Consider the following 20,000-nt stretch of genomic DNA (forward strand, 5'->3'; position numbering starts at 1 on the left):
ACGTACATGCATCCTTCCATCCACCTACCCTCCCATCCATCCACCCATCCATCCATTCACCCATCTATGTTTGTCATGTTTCCCTCTTATCTTCTTTTCTTTGTCATAAAAATGATATCAAGGAAGACTGGACAGACACAGACACAGCAACAACAATGTGAAATAACCTTTCTTAGCATCCGTTTTGTCTCAGGCACTAGCTAAGCGCTTTGCGCGTGTTGGTGTGACTGAAGCAGCAGGACAGAGGGTAGATCCAGAGCCACGTGTTAAGGCTTCCAATCCCTGCTCTGCCACCTAATAGCTATGCTACTTTCAGTCAGGCATTTTAATTTTCCTGTGCCTCAGTTTCCTCACGTGTTAAAAAAAAGGTTAATCACCTACTTTATAAGGCTGTTATGAGGATTAGATGGGATGATGTTTGTAAAGCTATTAAAACAAAGCCTGTGCGTAAGAGGCACTGCTATTCATCCTCTTAATGGCCTTCATTTGACACAGTGATAATATTCTCATTAACCAGCCGGGAAACTAGGCTCAGAGACACCAAGGCGCACACGTGAATCACCCAGCTCTGAAGGGACGATGCTAAGATTGGAAGCTGAGTGGCTGTGACTTCCAAGTTCATCGTGCTTTCAGACATAATGCGGTGTGCGCTGCCTTTTGCGACAAGGGGATTGGCGTGTGCCTGAAAGGGAGCTGGGAGGGACGTTCCGGAGGGATTTGAAGTGGGCAGAGGAGCGCTCACTCCTTTTGGTCTGTTGCAGAGCCGACTGGTGTGTGGGGCTGTGGCCAGTGCGGGGGCCAGGGGCGGGCAAGGAGAAGCTGGAGGCCGGCGGAGGGCGGAGGGCGGGCCCGACCCGACTTCTACACGGAGGGATCAGCAAGAGGAAAGACTGTCACAGAGGGAGCATGCAGACCGCCCATTCCTGGTAGCCTACAATCTGAGTTCTTACCAAACCAAAAGCGTATGGTTCATCGTAACTTTTAACTGATGTCTTGGCTCACGTACGATGACTACGTTTGCTCTGAGTTAGGCTCTCGTTACCGTTTTGACAATGAAGATACTCAGGAGGTATGTTCCCTGCTCAACTTGCATTGTCTAGGCCCTCGACATCACCAGTACGCTGATGTGATTTATGGTCCTGACATGGGATCCCCCTGCAGGACGACTTTACGTGGAAATGGACTCCTAGGAAGAAAATTCCAGTTTCCCTAGTACTGTTTGCTTTTTGTGGGTCTGTTATGCCAACTTGAAGGTCCCAGATTTATATTGAAAAACGGCCATGGCTGATTTCTTTTTCCTTCTGGATTAATTACCCTCCAGGCCAGTGAGGTCTCTTTCACATTCAAGAGAACGTTTTCTGCCTTGTGTATCAAATCCGACCCTAATTTTGTTCTGACACCTTCCTCGCCGTTTGATGAGAACTCAATTAATTTTTTACATGAAATCAATAGGGGAAAAGACACTAATGTCATTCTCTTTTCTTTATCATCAGTAGCTAATCATCAGAGTCCTAATCAGTTCTGGGATAATTTAAGCTGGGCAGTTTCTTTGAGAAAGATGTTATCATAAGCAAGCCTGTTAAGAAACGATAATGGCTTACATTTATTAAGTGCCTCTTATGGGCTGGACATCATTCTGCACTCCGGGGTGAGTCTCTCATTTACAAGAGTATGTATATCGTTCGTACGGTGTAACAGAACTGGCCTGAGCAAATACACTCACCTTACAGTGCAGTGAAAACATATCATCTTTGTGACCTGAGAAAAATGAATATTCCCTGAGAACGCAGTGTTGGAATCCCACCAACTCCGCCAACTTGTAGTAAGAATTTCAGCCCAGCATGTGTGATTCACAGTGTCTCTGTCCCATGGAACCATTAGAGACTTGGGGGGGGAGGTGGAAATTTATGTGCATTTCATTAGAAACAATTTAAAATGCCGTAGGGGATGGTGGGAATTGCCTCCACAGCAATGGATCCAGTCCCGTATGTAGACGATGAATTCCTAATTCTTATTTTCCTCTCCTGTGGCCATTCGGGAAATTTAACAGATGAGAGTTGGCCTCATTAACTGCATGGCATTTTAATTGGTTTAAAGGCACATTTTTCTTTCCTTTGTGGCTTTGGGGACGCCCTGGCAGTTTTGACTGTTGCCTCTTCTGACAGTTTATCCATGGTGATTAACATTAAAACTGTTTGGACAGGAAGTGCTCATGAGATTGTCTTCCCGGGCAGTTGGGAAGGGCGAGCCGTGTGCGATATTCTATTCTGCCACCTGTCTCCTGGGACAAGGTTAGCCAAGGAACTATGATTACTTAGAACGAATAAAATTTGAGACGCTACCCCGTGCTTTTTATATTTCTTACCTCTTTTAACCCTGAACACCACCCTGTGAGGGTCCCCCCCTTATCCTCTGGGGGAGCTAAGTTCTTTCCCCAGGTCCCTTAACTGGTAGGTGGTTGGACGGCAATGACCTACAGAGATGTACTCTTGTTCATTCCAACCCCCACGTACCTGGTAGAACACTGGGAGTTCACCCGACAGGCAGCCGCAACACTCTCTTGTGCAAGTTAATCAATGAACCAATGAATGAATGATGGATAGAGTGGTTAGGCAAGATGTAGGAGTTTCGTATTCAGCAGTAACAAATTACCGCGAACTGGGTGGCTTCAACCAGCACAAATGCATTGTCTTCTAGTTCTGGAGGTCATAGTCCAAAACAGGCCTCCCCAAGAAAAGTCAGGGGGTCAGCTCTAGGGGAGAATCCGTTTCCTTGCCTTCTCCGGCTCCTTGAGACTTCCCCTCTCCCGGGCTCCTGGCCCGTCCTCCGTCTTCAGGGCTGATGACCCCGTACCCCCCACCCCTTTCTTCCTCTCCCGATCCCACTCATCTTCTGCCCCCTCCTCCCACTCTTAGAGACCCTTGTTATTTATCTCTCTACCATTAAGGTCAGTTGATGAGCCACCTTAATTTCATCCGCAACCTTGTTTCTCCTTTGCCACGTAACCCAGCGCATCCAGAGGTTCTGGGGATTAGGACGTGGATGTCTTCAGGGGACCATGAGCTTGCCTGCCACAAACAGCTTCATTAAAGATGTGAAATCTACTGTGTCTCTCTCAGCAGAGAAGTAATTTTTTTTCTGAGCCTGTGGAACATGGCCTCGTTCTTTGGATGTTTAACCCTGCACGCGCTTCTTTCTCGCTTTGTGACCTGGGACACTCAGCACACACACCTGCTCAGTGAGTAGTGGTGGAGAAAATGAGAGACGAAATGCCAGAGCTGTTACTTAAAAGTAGACTGATGAAGGGCGCCTGGGTGGCTCAGTCGGTTGAGTCTCTGACTCTTGATTTCGGCTTGGGCCATGATCTCACAGTTCGTGTGTTCGAGCCCTGTGTCGGGCTCTGTGATGACAGCGCAGAATCTGCTTGGGATTCCCTCTCTCCCTCTCCCTCTGCTCCTCCCCTGCTCGTTCTCCCTTTCTTTCTCTCTCAAAATAAAAAAATAAACCTTAAAAAAAAAAAAAAGGCTGATCGGGTTATGTCTAAAGGACACAGGAGCTAGTTTGACCTGAGACGGAAAAATTTGAGCACCAAAAAGAATTATCACTGCAGTTGATTGAAACCCACCAGATACATAAAAATTTGTAATTTCACAATGATGCAGGACAGGAGGAGGGGGTGTTCCTAGGTCCAGGTAAACACTTGGACTCAAAAGACTCCCATAAGCTACACTTGACCCCGTGTAAGCAGATGGCCAGAGGGGCAGGAACATGGCTTGCCACGAGGACATCAGGCATTCTTCCGTGGGTGTCCTTGCCCCAGGTCACATTGTGGACTACGTCGCTGTCTGGGAGGTGTTTTCTCGCCAGGCGACACAGCTGAGTGCAAGGAGATGTAATCCACATCAGGGCTCAGGTGGGAGCCTTCCTGTCTTAAAAGCTTCATACCCCACAGGAGCCAGAATCTCCTGTAACAACTCACAAGCATAGCTTCCAGGGTCCCCCCACAAGGGACATCCCCAGTTCCCAGAGTCACTTCCCTTGAGGAAGTCCAGAGTGTGGCTTCCCTGCTAGACATTCATGGCTCATGTACAGGTGCCCCCATCCAGATGTGATCTATCAATCAGGTGTCATTTGCCCCATAAGCCATGCTGCCTGGTAACATATTTCATGTTCTTCTTCTTGTGAGTTTCCCAGTAGAAGTTATCCAAAGCTCAGATTCTCAGGGATTTGGCAAAAGTTTGAGCATCCTTTTGTTTTCAAATACCAAAACAAAATAAAACAAAATAACAACAAAATAAGGAAACAAACAAAAAAAAGAAAAACACGGACCCAATCTCATTTGTCACCATTGGAAGTTGCTGTGACATCAGTTGTAATTAGCAAAGAATCAAACATCCATTCTGTCCACAGACTTTATGTCAGAACAACTGGATTGTTTGAAGACTGTCAGCTTTATGAATGTGGAAGTGATAGAATTACAAAATGAACATTTTCCAGCCCCTAATGAAATCGTGGATCTAAGTTAACAGTTGCACTTGGATGCTAAAACGATTAGGTGAAGGTTGATAGACTTTATGATGCAGGGATCATGCTGGCACTTACTTGAACCTCCTGATCGCTCTTAGAACTTAGCCATCCCTTGACCTTATAGGAAGCATATGGTGCCACTTACAGGCTATTTTGGAAAACAAATTAAGTCTGATTCTAATCAAGATATGAGATGTAACTAGTACTTTACAGGAAATACAGAGGAGAGAGGAACAGTGACACCCCATGGAAAGAAGGTGGAGCATTCTGCAGGATGAATAATCTAGCTCCCCCAACAAACCAGTGGCATAAAAGAGAAAAGGGAGGGCAGAAAAAAGTAGATTTAACTGACATTGTGGGTTTTTTTGGTTCTTGGTTTGTTTTTTTTGTTTTTTTTTTTTTAATTTATTTACTTTGAAAGAGAGAGAGAGAGAGAGAGAGGGAGGAGAGAACAAGCAGGGGAGGGGCAGAGAGAGAGAGAGAGAATCCCAGGCAGACGCTGCACTGTCAGTGGAGAGCTTGATGTGGTGCTTGAACTTAGGAACTGTGAGATCATGACCTGAGCTGAAATCAAGAATCAGACACTTAACTGACTGAGCCGCCCAAAAACTCTTTACATTGATAGTTACTGTGGGACTATTTTAGGTTTTGAATTTTTCAAGTAACCCAAATGTGCAACACTAGAAAAATGGTTAAAAATCATGGTACATCACAAAATGAACTATTTTGCAACCACTGTAAAGGAAACGTTTATGGCTTTAAGAAAAAAAAATTTTTAAACATTTATTCATTTTTGAAAGACAGGGAGAGACAGAATGCGAGCTGGGGAGGGGCAGAGAGAGAGAGAGAGGGAGAGACAGAATGCGAGCTGGGGAGGGGCAGAGAGAGAGAGAGAGGGAGAGACAGAATCCGAAGTAGGCTCCAGGCTCTGAGCTGTCAGCACAGAGCCCAACTTGGGCCTCGAACCCATGAACTGTGAGATCTGACCTGAGCCGAAGTCAGACACTTAACCGACTGAGCCACCCAGGCGCCTCAAACTTTTATGACTTTTAAACACCACTGGAAGTTTCCTGTTACAGTGCTAATTGAAAAAAAAAAAAGGACAGAATTGTTTTTGCATCAATGTAAATGGTGTGCAAACATGGAGAAGTGTAGGCTTAGAGAAACAAACTGGAAGCAAATACAGCCAAATGCCTTCATTGGTTGTGTTGAAATATTGGTCTTACAGTAAAGGAAGTCTTTTTCTGTTTGTCTTTGTTATCCACACTCTTCATCATGAGCATTAATTTTTCTATGCATCCTTTTATAGCTATATAGAGGTATGATGAACATATGGTAAAATTCACCCGTATTAAGAGTATAATCTGACACATTCCTGTAAAGGATCGAGTCATGCGACCACCACCACAATCAAGTTCTAGAACCTGGGACCCTGTGATGCATCTCATTGATTTTTCTTGAGTAGACTTTATTTTTACAGCAGTTGTAGATTTACAGAAAAATTGGGAAGACAGTAAGGAGAGTTCCCCCCTACACTGTACACAATCTCCCCTGTTGTCAGCAGGTTACATGGTTATGGCACACTTATTACAATCAATGAGCCAATGTCGGTCCATTCTTCACCAAAGTCCGTACTTCATTCAGATTTCCCTAGATTGTCTTTTATTTTTCTTTTCAAATTTTTATTTAAGTTCTAGTTAGTTAGCCAACAGCGCAATATTGGTTTCAGGGGGGAGAATTTAGGGATTCATCACTTCCATACAATACCCAGTGCCCATCCCAACAAGCGCCTTCCTTAATACACATCATCCATTTACCCATCAGCCCACCCACTTCCTCTCCATCCACCCTCAGTTTGTTCTCTGTCGTTAAGAGTCCTTGTGGTTTATTTCCCACTCTTCTCTTTTTTTCCCCCTTCCCATAGGTTTATCTGTTTTGTTTCTTAAATTCCACATAGGAGTGAAATCATATGATATTTGTCTTTCTCTGACTGAGTTATTTCGCTTAGCATTATACACTCTAGCTCCATCCACGTCATTGCAAATGGCAAGATTTCACTCTTTTTAATGGCTGAGTAATATTTCATTATATATATATATATATATATATATATATATATATATATATACACATATACCACATCTTCTTTATCCACTCATCAGTAAGTGGAAATTTGGGCTCTCTCCATAGTTTGGCTGTTGTTGATAGTGCTTCTATAAACATTGGGGTGCATGTACCCCTTTGAATCTGTATTTTTATTTTTATATCCTTTGGGTAAATACCTACTAGTGCAGTTGCTGGATCATGGGGTAGTTCTATTTTTAACATTTTGAGGAACCTCCACACTGTTTTCCACAGTGGCCGCACCAGTTTGCATTCCCACCAACAGTGCAAGAAGGTTCCCCTTTGCCTGCGTCCTCGCCAACATCTGTTGTTGCTTGTGTTGTGAATTTTAGCCATTCTGACAGGTGAGGTGGTATCTCATCATGGTTTTGATTTGTATTTCTTTGATGATGAATGATATTGAGCGTCGTTTTCATGTTTCTGTTAGTCATCTGGATGTCTTCTTTAGAAAAATGTCTATTCGTGTCTTCTGCCCATTTCTTCACTGGATTATTTGGTTTTTGGGTGTTGAGTTTGATAAGTTCTTGATAGGTTTTGGATATTAACCCTTTGTGAGATATGTCATTTGCAGATATCTTCTCCCATTCCCATAGGTTGCCTTTAAGTTTTGTTGATTGTTTCCTTCACTGTGCAGAAGCTTTTTATTTTGATGAGGTCCCAGTAGTTCATTTTTGCGTTTGTTTTTCTTGCCTCCAGAGATGTGTCTAGTAAGAAGTTGTTCTTGCTGAGGTTAAAGAGGTTGCTGCCTGCCTGTGTTCTCCTCTAGGATTTTGATGGTTTCTTGTCTCACATTGAGGGCTGTCATCCATTTTGAGTTTATTTTTGTGTGTGGTGTAAGAAAGTGGTCCAGGTTCATTCTTCTACACGTTGTTGTTGAAGTGACTGTCTTTTTTCCATTGGATGTTCTTTCCTGCTTCGTCAAAGATTAGTTGACCACATAGTTGTAGGCCCATTTCTGGGTTTTCTGTTCTGTACCATTGATGTATGTGTCTGTTTTTGTGCCAGTACCATACTGTCTTGATGATTACCGCTTTGTAATATAGCTTGAAGTCCTAAATCGTGATGCCTCCCACTTTGCTTTTCTTTTTCAGAATTGCTTTGACCATTCGGGGTCTTTTGTGGTTCTATACGAATTTTAGGATTGATTGTTTTAGCTCTGTGAAAAATGCTGGTGGTGTTTTGATAGGGATTGCATCAAATGTGTAGATTGCTTTGACTAGTGTAGACATTTTAACAATATTTGTTCTTCCAGTCCATGAGCATGGAATGTGTTTCCATTTCTTTGTGTCCTCTTCTATTTCTTTCCTCCGTGTTCTGTAGTTTTCAGAGTACAGATCTCTTACCTCTTTAGTTAGGTTTAATCCTAGAGATCTTACTGTTTTTGGTGCAATTGCAAATGGGATCGATTCCTTGATTTTTTTTTTTTCTGCTGCTTCGTTATTGGTGTATAGAAATGCAACAGATATCTGTACGTTGATTTTATATCCTGTGACTTTGCTGAATTCATGGATTAGTTCTGGCAGTTTTTTGGTGAAGTCTTTTGGGTTTTCTACATAGAGTATCATGTCGTCTGCAAATAGTGAAGTTCGGCTTCTTCCTTGTCGATTTCTTTTTGTTGCCTGACTGCTGAGGCTAAGACTTCCAGTACTGTGTTAAATAGTGATGGTGAGAGTGGACATCCTTGTCTTGTTCCTGACTGTAGGGGAAAGGCTCTCAGTTTTTACCCCGTTGAGGATGATACTAGCTGTGGGTCTTTCGTATATGGCCTTTAAGATGTTGAGGTTATGTTCCATCTATACCTACTTTGTTGAGGGTTTTCTTTTATCAACAATGGATGTTGTATCTTGTCAAATCCTTTTTCTGCATCGGTTGAGGGGATCATATGGTTCTTATCCTTTCTTTTATTCATAAAACGGTGTATCGTGTTGATTGATTTGCAAATATTGATTTGCTCTTGCAGCCCAGGAATAAATCCCACTTGATCATGGTGAATCATTCTTTTAATTTACTGTTGGATTCGATTGGCTGATAGTTTCTTGAGAGTTTTTGCATTCATGTTTATCAGGGATATTGACTAGTACTTCTCCTTTTTAGTGGGGTCTTTATGTGGTGTTGGAATCAAGGTAATGCTGGCTTCTTACAATGAGTTTGTAAGTTTTCCATCCATTTGTAATTTTGGGGGGAACAATTTGAGATAAATAGGTATTAACTCTTCTTTAAATGTCTGATAGAATTCCCCAGGGAAGCTATCTGACCCAGGACTCTCGTTTGTTGGGAGATTTTTGATTACAGGTTCAATTTCTTTGCTGGTTATGGGTCTGTTCAAATTTTCTATTTCTTCCTGTTTCAGTTTTGGTAACTTGTGGGTCTAGGAATTTATTATCCATGTCTTCCAAATTTGCCCAGTTTGTTGGCAGGATCACCGCTAAGCCAGGCACGACCCCGGTGGTGTCGGACTTCTAAAGCTTCACGTTTTGTGCTCTGCTGATGCTAATACCTTGCGGTAATCTCCGTAAGCAGGGTTCCCTCCCCACTACCCCCAAAACCCGCAGTTCTTATCTCCCCCAAATCAACCCTCTGCAGCTCCTACTTTCCACGATTCTACTTGTAGACTTGCAGTTTTGTTCTCTTAGTCCTCAGATTGATTTCTTGCGTGCTCAGAATGATTTGATACTTACCCAGCTGTGTTTGAGGGACGAGGCAAGCTTAGGGTCCCCCTGCTCCTCGGCCGTCCTAACTTCTCCCTAGTTTTTCTAATGTCCTTTTTCTGTTCCAGGATCCCATCCAGGGCACCGTATTACTTTTAGTTGTTATTTCCACAGGATGACTTTTAATCAGAACAAAGTAAAATCGGCTTTATGTTAAAATCCCCCGGATATATTAACTGTCCATTTTTCCCTTGGCCTCCTCATTGTTGTTGAAGCGTTACTTGTTGACAAAGACCAGGCCTTATATTAGTTGTATTCCTGGTAGTTTCCAGCCTGGCACCCTGCAAATTGACTACTGAAGAATCTGCTGATTTGGTCTCTGGCCGACAGTAACAGGCTGGAGCAGGAGGGAGGGAGGAAGGGGAGGAGGAAAAAGGGAAAAAGAAAGGCGTTACCTACAAATCGTTCAAAACTTCAGAGCTCTGAGGGACCTTCGGTGTCTGCTGTGACTTCACGGAGTGGACTGCTCTTGGCTTTTGTGTCCCCCAGGTTGGAGATTGCAACCCTGAATCGGGCCGACTCAGCCCTGGAGGCTTGTCGAACCCAAATCAGCAGAGATATCATCGCCCTTCTGCTGAAGAATCTGACCAGCGCTGGCCACCTCTCCCCCCAAGTAGAGAGGAGGATGGGCTCCGTTTTCAAAACGCAGTTTCTGTTGCTGGAGAAAGAAATACAGGAGGAGTATGATCGGAAGATGGTGGCATTGACAGCTGAATGTGACCTGGAAACGAGAAAGAAGACAGAGAACCAGTACCAGAGGGAGATGGCGGCAATGGAAGAAGCAGAAGAATTGCTGAAACGTGTCAGTGAGAAGGTAAGGCAGCTTTGAAAGGAAGGCTGCACTCTCCTGTCTGCTTTCTCTCAGGGATTCATCATTTATCCATCCGTCTGCCCGTCCATCCGCCCATTCACTCATCACCCATCCATCTATCCATCCACCCACTCACCCCCCATCCACCTGTCCATCCACCCACCCATCTGTGCATCCACCACCCTTCCATCCACCTGTCCATCTATATACCCATTCATCCATCTACCTATCACTCTTTTAATCCACTCATCTATCCACCCATCCATCCATCTACCCACCACCCTTCCATCTACCCATCCATCCATCCATCTATCCTTTCACCCACCCACCACCCTTCCATCCATCCATCCACCCATCCATCCATCTACCCACCACCCTTCCATCCACCCATCCATCTATACATCCATCCACCCATCCATCCATCCTTTCACCCACTCACCACCCTTCCATCCACCTGTCCATCTATACATCATCCCTCCATCCATCCATCCATCCCTCTACCTACCATCCTTCTGTTCACCTCTCCATCCACCCACCCACCACCCTTTCATCCACTTGTCCGTCCATCCATCCATCCATCCATCCATCTAGAATTTATTTAGAAAGGATTTATTGATCACTTACTGTCTCCATGCACTGGGCTAGGCAGTGAAGTACAGAGGAAAATGAGACATGGTTCTTGAGTTCAAGAAGTTCACAGTTCAATGAACGATCTTCACGTTTAGAAGGTGTGACCTCATTCAACTATTTGAGAATAGAGATGTGTTCACAGTGCTGTGGGAGGTCATGGGGAGAGTAGAAAGCATGCATCCACAGAGAGCGTGGCCCAGGGAGGTGGTGACGTCAGCGCGTGTGGGTGTCCGTCTGGGCTGCGTGGTGCTAGACGGCGGAGCCCTCCAGCACCAGCTCCATTGTCAGACAGACCTGGACTCCCTTTGCAGTATATTGCGGTTCGGCCCCTGGGGGCCTGGATGAGCCTGCCTGGCTGTGAACCAGGGCTGAGGGCACCCCCTCTCAGGGTGACTGGGAGAGGTGATGCAGGAAAAGTAGCCAAGAGGTGTTGGCTGCCCCAAGCTCAGTGCACAGTGCTCAGCTCTGAGAGTTCTGACCCTCGGCCTTCCCAGGGCTGGCTTCTGTTGACCAGAGATCAGTTCTCATTTCTCTAAGAAACCTGTCAGTTTGTGTTTTGACAGGAATCATACTAGAGTTCTTCACTGAGTACATCCAGTCAAGCCTGATACCTGCCTTCCTCTGTGAAAGAGGCTCAGTCCCTGGGACTTGAGCCCCCATTTCCTGGTCTAGAAATTGGTCATCCTCAGGAGGTCTAATACCTATTTAGGAAGGAACAGGCTTCTGAACTGCTAACTCCTGTTCCCCAGCCTGCCGGCCATGCCCAGATTCCCCTGGACGTGGACAAACAGGGCCCACAGCTTGTGGCCCTCCAGTGGTCATCTGTTGTCGGCCTGCAAGATGGGTGGTGATGAAAAGAGGCGAGATTCATGCCTTGCCCCCGGGGTCCCCCTCCCCTTAACATGCATCTCGTTTTAGGGTGATGCTCATTTTCCGCTCGGTTCCTGTATGAACTTCCTGTGACTGCTATAACAAATTACCACAGATTTAGTAGCTTAAAACAAGGTATTTTCATTCTTTGACAATTCTGGGGGCCAGAAGTCCTAAATCAAGGTGTCAGCCGTGCATACGCTTCAGAAGTCTCTAGGGGAAGGTCCTTTCTTGTCCCTCCCAGCTTCTGGTGGCTCCAGGCACTCCTTGGCTGGTGGCCACATCACTCCAGTCTTGACTTCTGTCTTCACATGCACTCTTTTAGCCCGGGATGTCATCTCTTCTGTCTCTTTAAGGGCACTTGTCTTTGGAGTTAGGGCTCACCCAAACAGCCCAGGATGGTCCCATGAGATCCTTAACTTAATTACATCTGCAAAGATCCTCATTCTGAATAGAGTTACATGCACAGGTTCTGGGTTAAGATGTGGTTTTGTGTCTGGCAGGGGTTGGGGGCACTCCTCAGCCACCAGCTTCCTGCCGGCTGACCCTGCTCTCTGACCTCCCTCCATGACTGTGCTGGTCAACACCAAGTTTCTCTAAGCCACGTGCTTATGAAGATGGTGCTGAGCTCACAGAGCAGTGATTTGACCCCTAAACCATCGCACAGCTCGTCTTTCTCTTCTCTCCTAGATTTGTTATCATTTTTGTTCCTATGAAAATAATACACGTTCTAGGAAAGAGGCTTGGAAAGTACTAGAAAATAGGAGACAGCAAACTAGACCCATGAGCCCAGCCTGTTTTTGTCTGGCCCATGGATTGAGAATGTGTTTTTACATTTTTATATTTTTTTAATTTTTTAACATTTATTTATTTTTTGAGAGACAGAGCATAAGCAGGGGAGGGGCAGAGAGAGAGGGAGACACAGAATCCGAAGCAGGCTCCAGGCTCCGAGCTGTCAGCACAGAGCCCGACATGGGACTCGGGCTCACGAACCACGAGATCGTGACCTGAGCTGAAGTCAGTCGCTCAACCTACTGAGCCCCCCGGGAGCCCCTGTTTTTACATTTTTAAAGGATTGTGAAAACTAAAAGCAAAGCAAGAAAAAAAAAAGTAGAAGGATAGGATGTGTGACGGCAAACCTTAAAAGATTTATCTGGCCCTTTACAGAAAAGTTTGCCAACTCCAGCTCCAAAGCATAAAAAGAGAAACCTTGAAAAAAAAAAGTGGCACCCCCTTTGCCATCCAAGGTAGACATTCATTCAGTCTGGTTTTTTTTGAGTTCCTACTGTTGCCTGACCCCAGAGATTTCAGCATCCATTTTGGCCTTTTGCTTTCTATATGTATGTTTGTTCATTTATTTTGAGAGGGAGAGCAAGTGCATCAGCAGGGGAGGGGCAGAGGGACAGGGAAAGAGAGAATCCCAAGCGGGCTCCGTGCTGTCAGCGCAGAGCCCGACACGGGGCTCGAACTCACGAACTGTTGAGATCATGACCTGAGGTGAAACCGACGGTCAGACGCTTAACTGACTGAGCCACCCAGGCACCGTCTCTATTTTTTTTTAACAAAGTGAAGTTTAGGCAGTTCATAAAATTGCGTATGTTGCTTGTTCCCGCTTAATATCATGGTGTGAATGTTTTCTGATCTTATTAGTCGCTCCCACACTTCGCGCTCGCCGCATGCAGGTGTGGTTCTAAGCACAGCGCGTAGACCTCGTCACATCTTCACACCCCCTGAGTGAGGTGGGAATTGATAGGATCCCACTTTTACAGCTGAGGAAACGGATTTGGAGAAGGTCACCGGCCCGAGGACACGTGGGTGGGGCCAAGACGCAGAGCCGCCAGGCAGCGAGCACCAACCCCGCACCCCCCTGCAGCCATGGTGCGTTGGCACGCCATACCCCCCTGCTGCCCTGTGCCAGGCTAACCCATCCTGCTGCCTCCTACCTTTAGCTCCCTCCTACCTTTAGCTCCCAGAAGGCTGCCTACAACAATGTGGTTGTAAGTGTTGCCTCATTATTGGCGCAGGTAGTTGGGGTCCTGAGAAGGGATGGCGGGACAAGCGTGTTCCTGCCTGGCCTTACTCCCCAATCTGCTGGCCCGCAGCAGGAGGCTGCCATCGCTCTGGGTCCTTTGGGTCACCCTGTTCAGAAACCGGTCGCCTTGCTTGAGCCAGTTCGCTTCCAAAAATAGCATCTGAACGGCAAAAGTCTTCCCTTCCGGTCCGTGCAAGCCACTCCCTGTTAACAAAAACTACCAGTGACCTCGTAACTTACCTATATGTTTATCACAGTCGTCTTTAAAGAAAATGCGTGAAAATATTTTGGGCATATGATTCCATTAAGAACTAGTTTTCTATTTAAAAAAAATTTTTAATGTTGTTTATTTTTGTGAGAGAGAGAGATAGGGTGTGAGTGGGGGAGGAGCAGAGAGAGAGGGAGACACAGAATTGGAGGAAGCAGGCTCCGGGCTCCGAGCCGTCAGCACAGAGCCCGATGTGGGGCTCGAACTCACGGACTGCGAGATCATGACCCGAGCCGAAATCAGACGCTCAACTGACTGAGCCACCCAGGTGCCTCATAAATCCAGACTTCCAGCTTCTTTTAAAAAATGGGGAGATGTGCCGCGGTGCGTCCGTGTTCTTGCAGAGCCCCCGTTGGTGGGCTGAGCAGTGGGTGGCCCGTAGGCAGGGCTTCTCTCCATTGTGCCCACTCTCCACCACCCCTTAGCGCCTCTCATACCAGGACACCTCACTCGCTTCTATATGCTCACCTGCTCGATAGGCCCTTGGTGGGGGGCTCCCCTGCTTTACAGCATAGCCTTCTCATCTGTGCCCCAGGAGGACTGAGCTCGGTCAGGGGTCTCTGGACCCTGAACGCAGGAGGGCAGCGTAGATGGAAGCGAGGGGGGCTCGCATCAAAATTGGTTTTAGTGGGCGCCCGGGTGACGCATTCGGTTAAGTGACCGACTTCAGCTCAGGTCCTGACCTCACATCTGGTGAGTTCGAGCCCCGCGTCGGGCTCTCTGCTGACAGCTCGGAGCCTGGAGCCTGCTTCGGATTCTGTGCCTCCCTCTCTCCCTGCCCCTCCCCTGCTCGCTCGCTCGCTGTCTCTCTCAGAAGTAAGCATTAAACATTCTTAATTGGTTTTAGGGAATGCTTCGCTATGACACGAGCATATCATTGCTTCGTGCCTTATTCTTCAGAAATGTAATTCTGAACAAGGACAGATAACTTTATTTTAGGGTTTCCGTGCATGCGGGTGCACTCTACACACGTCCTGACTGCGAAAAGCCATGTGGATTTCACCCGATGTTTCACTCCTGTTAATTAAAATAAATTGGGGTGTGCGGCTTGAATTTCACACTGTCAGGAAAAGAAGGTCACTTTGATGAGTGAATCAGCCTAACTGGGCACCAGCTCCTGTCTCAGCAGCAGATCGTCCTGTGGTGCCCACACCCCCCTGACTGTGGGTGAGCTGCATTCTCTAATTCAGATGAAAGCTGTGAATAACCACTTCTGTCCAGAAGAGTGGCTCACAGAAGTCTGATCCGATCCTTTTTGTACAATCAGCTTTTTTGTTTAATGTTTTTATTTATTTTTGAGACCGAGACAGAGCATGAGTGGGGGAGGGGCAGAGAGAGAGAGGGAGACACAGAATCCGAAGCAGGCTCCAGGCTCCGAGCGGCCAGCACAGAGCCCCACGTGGGGCTCGAACCCACAAACCGTGAGATCATGACCTGAGCTGAAGTCAGACACTTAGCCAACTGAGCCACCCAGGTGCCCCTATATGATCAGCTTTTAAAACAAGACCGTGTGTTTTCTGGTGGCCGAGGCAAACCGTTGATACGGGGGTGGTCCCTGGAGATGTGGCCGGGAGGACGCACGTGGAGGTCCGTGACCTCGGGGGGCTGTGGCTGCTGCTCTTCACAGATGTGGGGTGTCGTTGCACCCCGAGGGCAGGGATTGTCCTGGGTGGGCTGCTGGGCTTTTGGGGGGCCCTGTGTAAATAACACTCTTCTATCTGGGCCAGATTCTGAGCAAATTCAAACGTAAGGAACAAGAACTAGAAAGGCAGAAGCGCATCTGTATCACCTTTATAGGCTTTTGTGAGTGATCGGAAGCACAGCGGTAGGTCTGGGCGCCTGGCCACATGGGTCACTGAGAACACAGAGCATTGGCGGGCATACGGTGGTCCCTGCTTAGCCGGAGGGGCTACAATACAGCCCTCTCCCTCTGTCCCCATCCCCCTTCTGCCTCCCCTGGGTCTCCATTTAGCCTACACAGCCACCACCCAACCCCTCCTGCCACCTGAGACCATGGTCTCTTGACCTTGACCCCTGGGATGGCTGTGCTCTCTGCCTCACAGACACGGGCACCTTCCCCTGACTTTGCTCCAATGTCTATGGCTGCAGAACACAGAGCCCGAAGATTCTGGTTTCACCTCCTCTCCTCTCCTGGCACGGGTAGGAGCTGGGGAGAGACCCTCAGCTTCCCGGAGCTTGTGTGACTTCACCTGTGAAGTGGACTGTGTTCATTTTCTGTCCCAAATTGCCACACGTCTAGCAACTTCACATCACACCCACTGACCATTGTTTCTGCGTCCGGGAGTCTGGGCACAGTTTAGCTGAGTTCTCTGCAGGGTCTCAGAGGCCTGCCGTCTGGGCCTCAGCTGGGCTGCCTTCTCTGGAGCTTGGGGCCCTGGTCCCAGCTCTTCGGTCGTGCACAGAATTCACCTTCTTGCAGTGTGGACTCGGGCCCTCAGCTCCTGTAGGTTTCCCTTCTCCACGTACTGTTCTTCTTAAGAGGCTGCTCGCTTCTCCCAAGGCCAGCAGAAGAGCGTCTCTCTGCTCAGGAAGGCCCAGCGCATCTTTCCAGAATGCTCGCCTCCTGTATTCAGGCCCACCCAGGATCCTTCCCGCCCCCCCCCCCCCCGCCCCGGTTAACTTCAAGTCAACTGATCAGGGACCTCCGTTACACCATCAAGACCCGTTCACTTTTGCCACGTAATAACCAAGTCATAAGGCGACGGTCCTGTCAGGTTCAGAGTTCATGTCCACACCCAAGGGGGAGGGACCTATATGATGTGTATGCCACGGGGCCAAAGAAGCTGGGACCATCTTAGAAGTCTGCTCCCCAGGGGGAATTAATTACACTCTCCTCCTGGGATGTGGGTCTTTTCTGGTAGTGGGATGTGAAGGCAGCAGGAACTCAGCATAGGTGTGTCTTTTCCTTCCTTCCTTCCTTCATAATGACCACAAGGAATGCAGGTCTCCAGTGGCCGTTTCTTAACTACTCTGCCTCCTTTTTTTACCCAAATCAGCTCAACTTTGGCCTGATTGCTGGTATTTTCCTCTTCAATTGAGTTAAGAATGAAAGATGATGGAAATAAGCCCGAGAGCCTAACAGCACAATCCATTAACGTTTCCATTCTGCAAGCTATTTTTGGGCAGTTTGATTTGCAGATTTCCATCCCTGTGAATTTTCTGCTTTGAGATTGTTCTGAAAAACATTAAGATAACGGTGAAGGACAGGTTGCAGCAGTATTTCCCAGAGCTTAGCAGCCTTATCATTGCCAGCTTGGGACGTGTGTGTGCGTGTGTGTGCGTGTGTGTGTGTGTGTGTTGCCATGTGAGTGTACAGGTGCTGTGTGTGCATGAATGGATCCGTGTGCACACATTCGTATGCACTCTGCATTGCAATATGCATGTGTGTGCATGTGCATACATGTATTCACTGTGTGTTGCTGTGTGTATATATACTTGCTGTGTGCACACGCATGTATGCATATGCATGCGTGTGCACACGTGTGTGCACTGTGTTGCTGTGTGCATGTTGTAGATGTGTGCACCTGTGTGTATGCATTGCGCATTGCTGTGTGCATGCATGCGTGTGTGTGCATGCATGCACATGCACTAAGTATTATGTGTATGTATATTTGCTGTGCGCATGTGCATATATGCATGTGCACATGTGTGTTCTGCACTGTGTGTTGCTGTGTGCATGTGTTTGGTGTGTGCATCTGTGTGCATGGATGCATGTGCATGTGTGTGCGTGCATGTGCACGTGTGTGCGTGTATGCATTTGAACATGTGTGTATGCACTGTGTTGCTGTGTGCATGTGTGTTTGGTATGTGCGTGTGTGTGTACCTGTATGCATGTGCACGTGCGTATGCATTGCGCATTGCTGCGTGCATGTGTGCACGTGTGTGTGCATGCATGTGTGTGCACTAAGTATTGTGTGTGTGTATATTTGCTGTGCGCATGTGCATATATGCATGTGCACTTTGGTCTTGTGCACTGTGTGTTGCTGTGTGCCTGTGTTCGGCGTGTGCACGTGGGTGGCTGGACGCACGTGTGTGCGCGTATGCATTTGAACGTCCGTATATGCACCGTGTTGCTGTGTGCACGTGTGTGTGTGTGCACTTGCATGTGGCACGGGCGTGCCCGGGCATGCCTGTTTGATGAGTAATGTCTCACGTTGCGCCTCCCTTTCCCACAGTGGGCTGTGGAGTGCAACGGCCTCCTGCGGACCCTGCACGGCCTGGAGCAGGAGCACCTCAGGAGGTCCCTGGCTCTGCAGCAGGAGGAAGACTTTGCCAAGGCGCACAGGCAGCTGGCCATTTTCCAAAGAAACGAACTGCACAATATCTTCTTTACCCAGATACAAAGCGCCATTTTCCAAGGGGAACTGAAGCCAGAGGCGGCGAAAACGCTGCTGCAGGATTACTCCGAAATACAGGTGAGGCCTCACATCGGCTCGCGGTGAGGGAAGAGTGACTTCCCTGCCCCGTCTCTCGGGGGTTTCTCCTCTGCCGGAGTGAGTCCCGTCTCTTCTTTTGTCTTCCTTTCGGTTGCATACAGTGAACTGACCGCCTTTTCCTTCCTCCCCTTGAGGTGTGTGTGAGTTGCCAGTAAACCGGGCAGTCGGTGGCTTGAAGCCCAGGCCGGGGACGCCGGCTGACTCGGATTCGAATTCCTGTCCCACCAGCCATCAGCTCTGCGAATTGAGGCAAATTGCCTGACTCCCCCGATCCCGTTCCCTCAGCCTGCAGAATGGGGGTAATAGAGTGGATTCATGGAAGAGCCTGTGCCTGGCACATTATACCCTTAATATATATACAGCAGTTAAAAATCTATAAATACACGTGTGCGTGCATCCGTGTGTACCTGGGGTTTACTCTCTGTGGATACTCCTGGGTGAATCCGTGTGTTTGCGTGTGAGCCTCGGTGTGAATGTTACTAATCCCGATGGAATAAAGTCCCGAACATCAATGGGAATAGCCGATCTGAGACCGTCACCACCGCTGCTGAGGAATTTCTCCGGCCTGCACGGGATATTTTGCACGCGCGTTTACACCCGCAGAGTGAAACCACCGGCTTGCAGCCATGCGAGCAGATTTCTGGTCCCGGCACAGGCCCGGCGAGGGAGAGCTGTGAGGAGCAGGGCCGTGCCAGAGGAGACCAAGTGACCGTCCCCGAAAGGCTCCCGAAAGTGGGTTTTCCAGGGTGAGAGGGCCCCCGTCAGGAGGCACCACGCGTGAGGAGAACAAGCCAGCCTCTCCGGGTTGTTCCCACTCAGACTTCAGCGGGAGTAGATACAGGAAGGATTCTGTTGTCTTCCTGGTTAGGCCTTCAGACCCCGTGGCATCCCTTAAGTACTGACCAGTTATGGAGTCATCTTTCTCCTCATGGCGGGCGGTGGCTGACTGTCAACACGTGGGCGTTCAAGCTAGAACGAATGCATGATTGTTAGCAGTAATGGGATCAAGAAGGTGACTTCCATGGGTGATAATTGTCCCACAGCACAGGCATCTGTGCTGCAAGGCGCTTTTCCTTACGAAACTGGCTCGAGTCAGTGGTTCGCACGGACCCGGTTTTTGTGGAGGGCAGGAATATTGCCTCAGTGTTCCCGGTAGATCGATTCTGCTGCTGGTGAGTCAGGAACACGCTGGTGTTCGGCCGTATCGGACCGACCGTTCTGCTTTCCCGTCTGGACGGTGCAGGTTCCCAGGTGTCGGGAACTGGAGACATCACAGCTTTAGGGGGAGAGGAGACTGGCCGTGGTATCACATGTATCTTGTAGAACAAAGCGTTGATCTCTCTGGCGACCCACTGCAGGGACTATGTTTCCACGGATGGGGAAAGACAGCAGAGCCACCCAGTGGGATAGCACAGCTTAAGCCAATGTTTTGATTACCGCTGGTCCAATGACTGCCCATCTAACTACTGTGCCGCTGGTTAAAGCGGCATTTGATAGCAGCCTGAATTTAGAGCACAGGTCCTGGAATTAGATCACGGAGTTCAAATCCCTGCCCAGCCATTGGCCAGCAGTT

The 20,000-nt window shown here is 47.9% G+C and overlaps 1 protein-coding gene across 2 annotated transcripts in view; it reads left to right on the forward strand.

Moving 5' to 3' along the window:
- EVC2 (EvC ciliary complex subunit 2) overlaps nt 1–20,000 on the forward strand; it is a 135,292-nt gene that overhangs the window by 63,277 nt on the left and 52,015 nt on the right. For both annotated transcript variants that reach the window (XM_049630286.1, XM_049630287.1), the window contains 2 exons: nt 9,849–10,173; nt 18,167–18,406. In XM_049630286.1, the coding sequence (XP_049486243.1) occupies nt 9,849–10,173; nt 18,167–18,406 (565 nt within the window). The remainder of the gene's footprint in view (nt 1–9,848; nt 10,174–18,166; nt 18,407–20,000) is intronic.

The sequence above is a fragment of the Panthera uncia genome, chromosome B1 (assembly GCF_023721935.1).
Source record: "Panthera uncia isolate 11264 chromosome B1, Puncia_PCG_1.0, whole genome shotgun sequence".
Classification (NCBI taxonomy): Eukaryota; Metazoa; Chordata; class Mammalia; order Carnivora; family Felidae; genus Panthera; species Panthera uncia.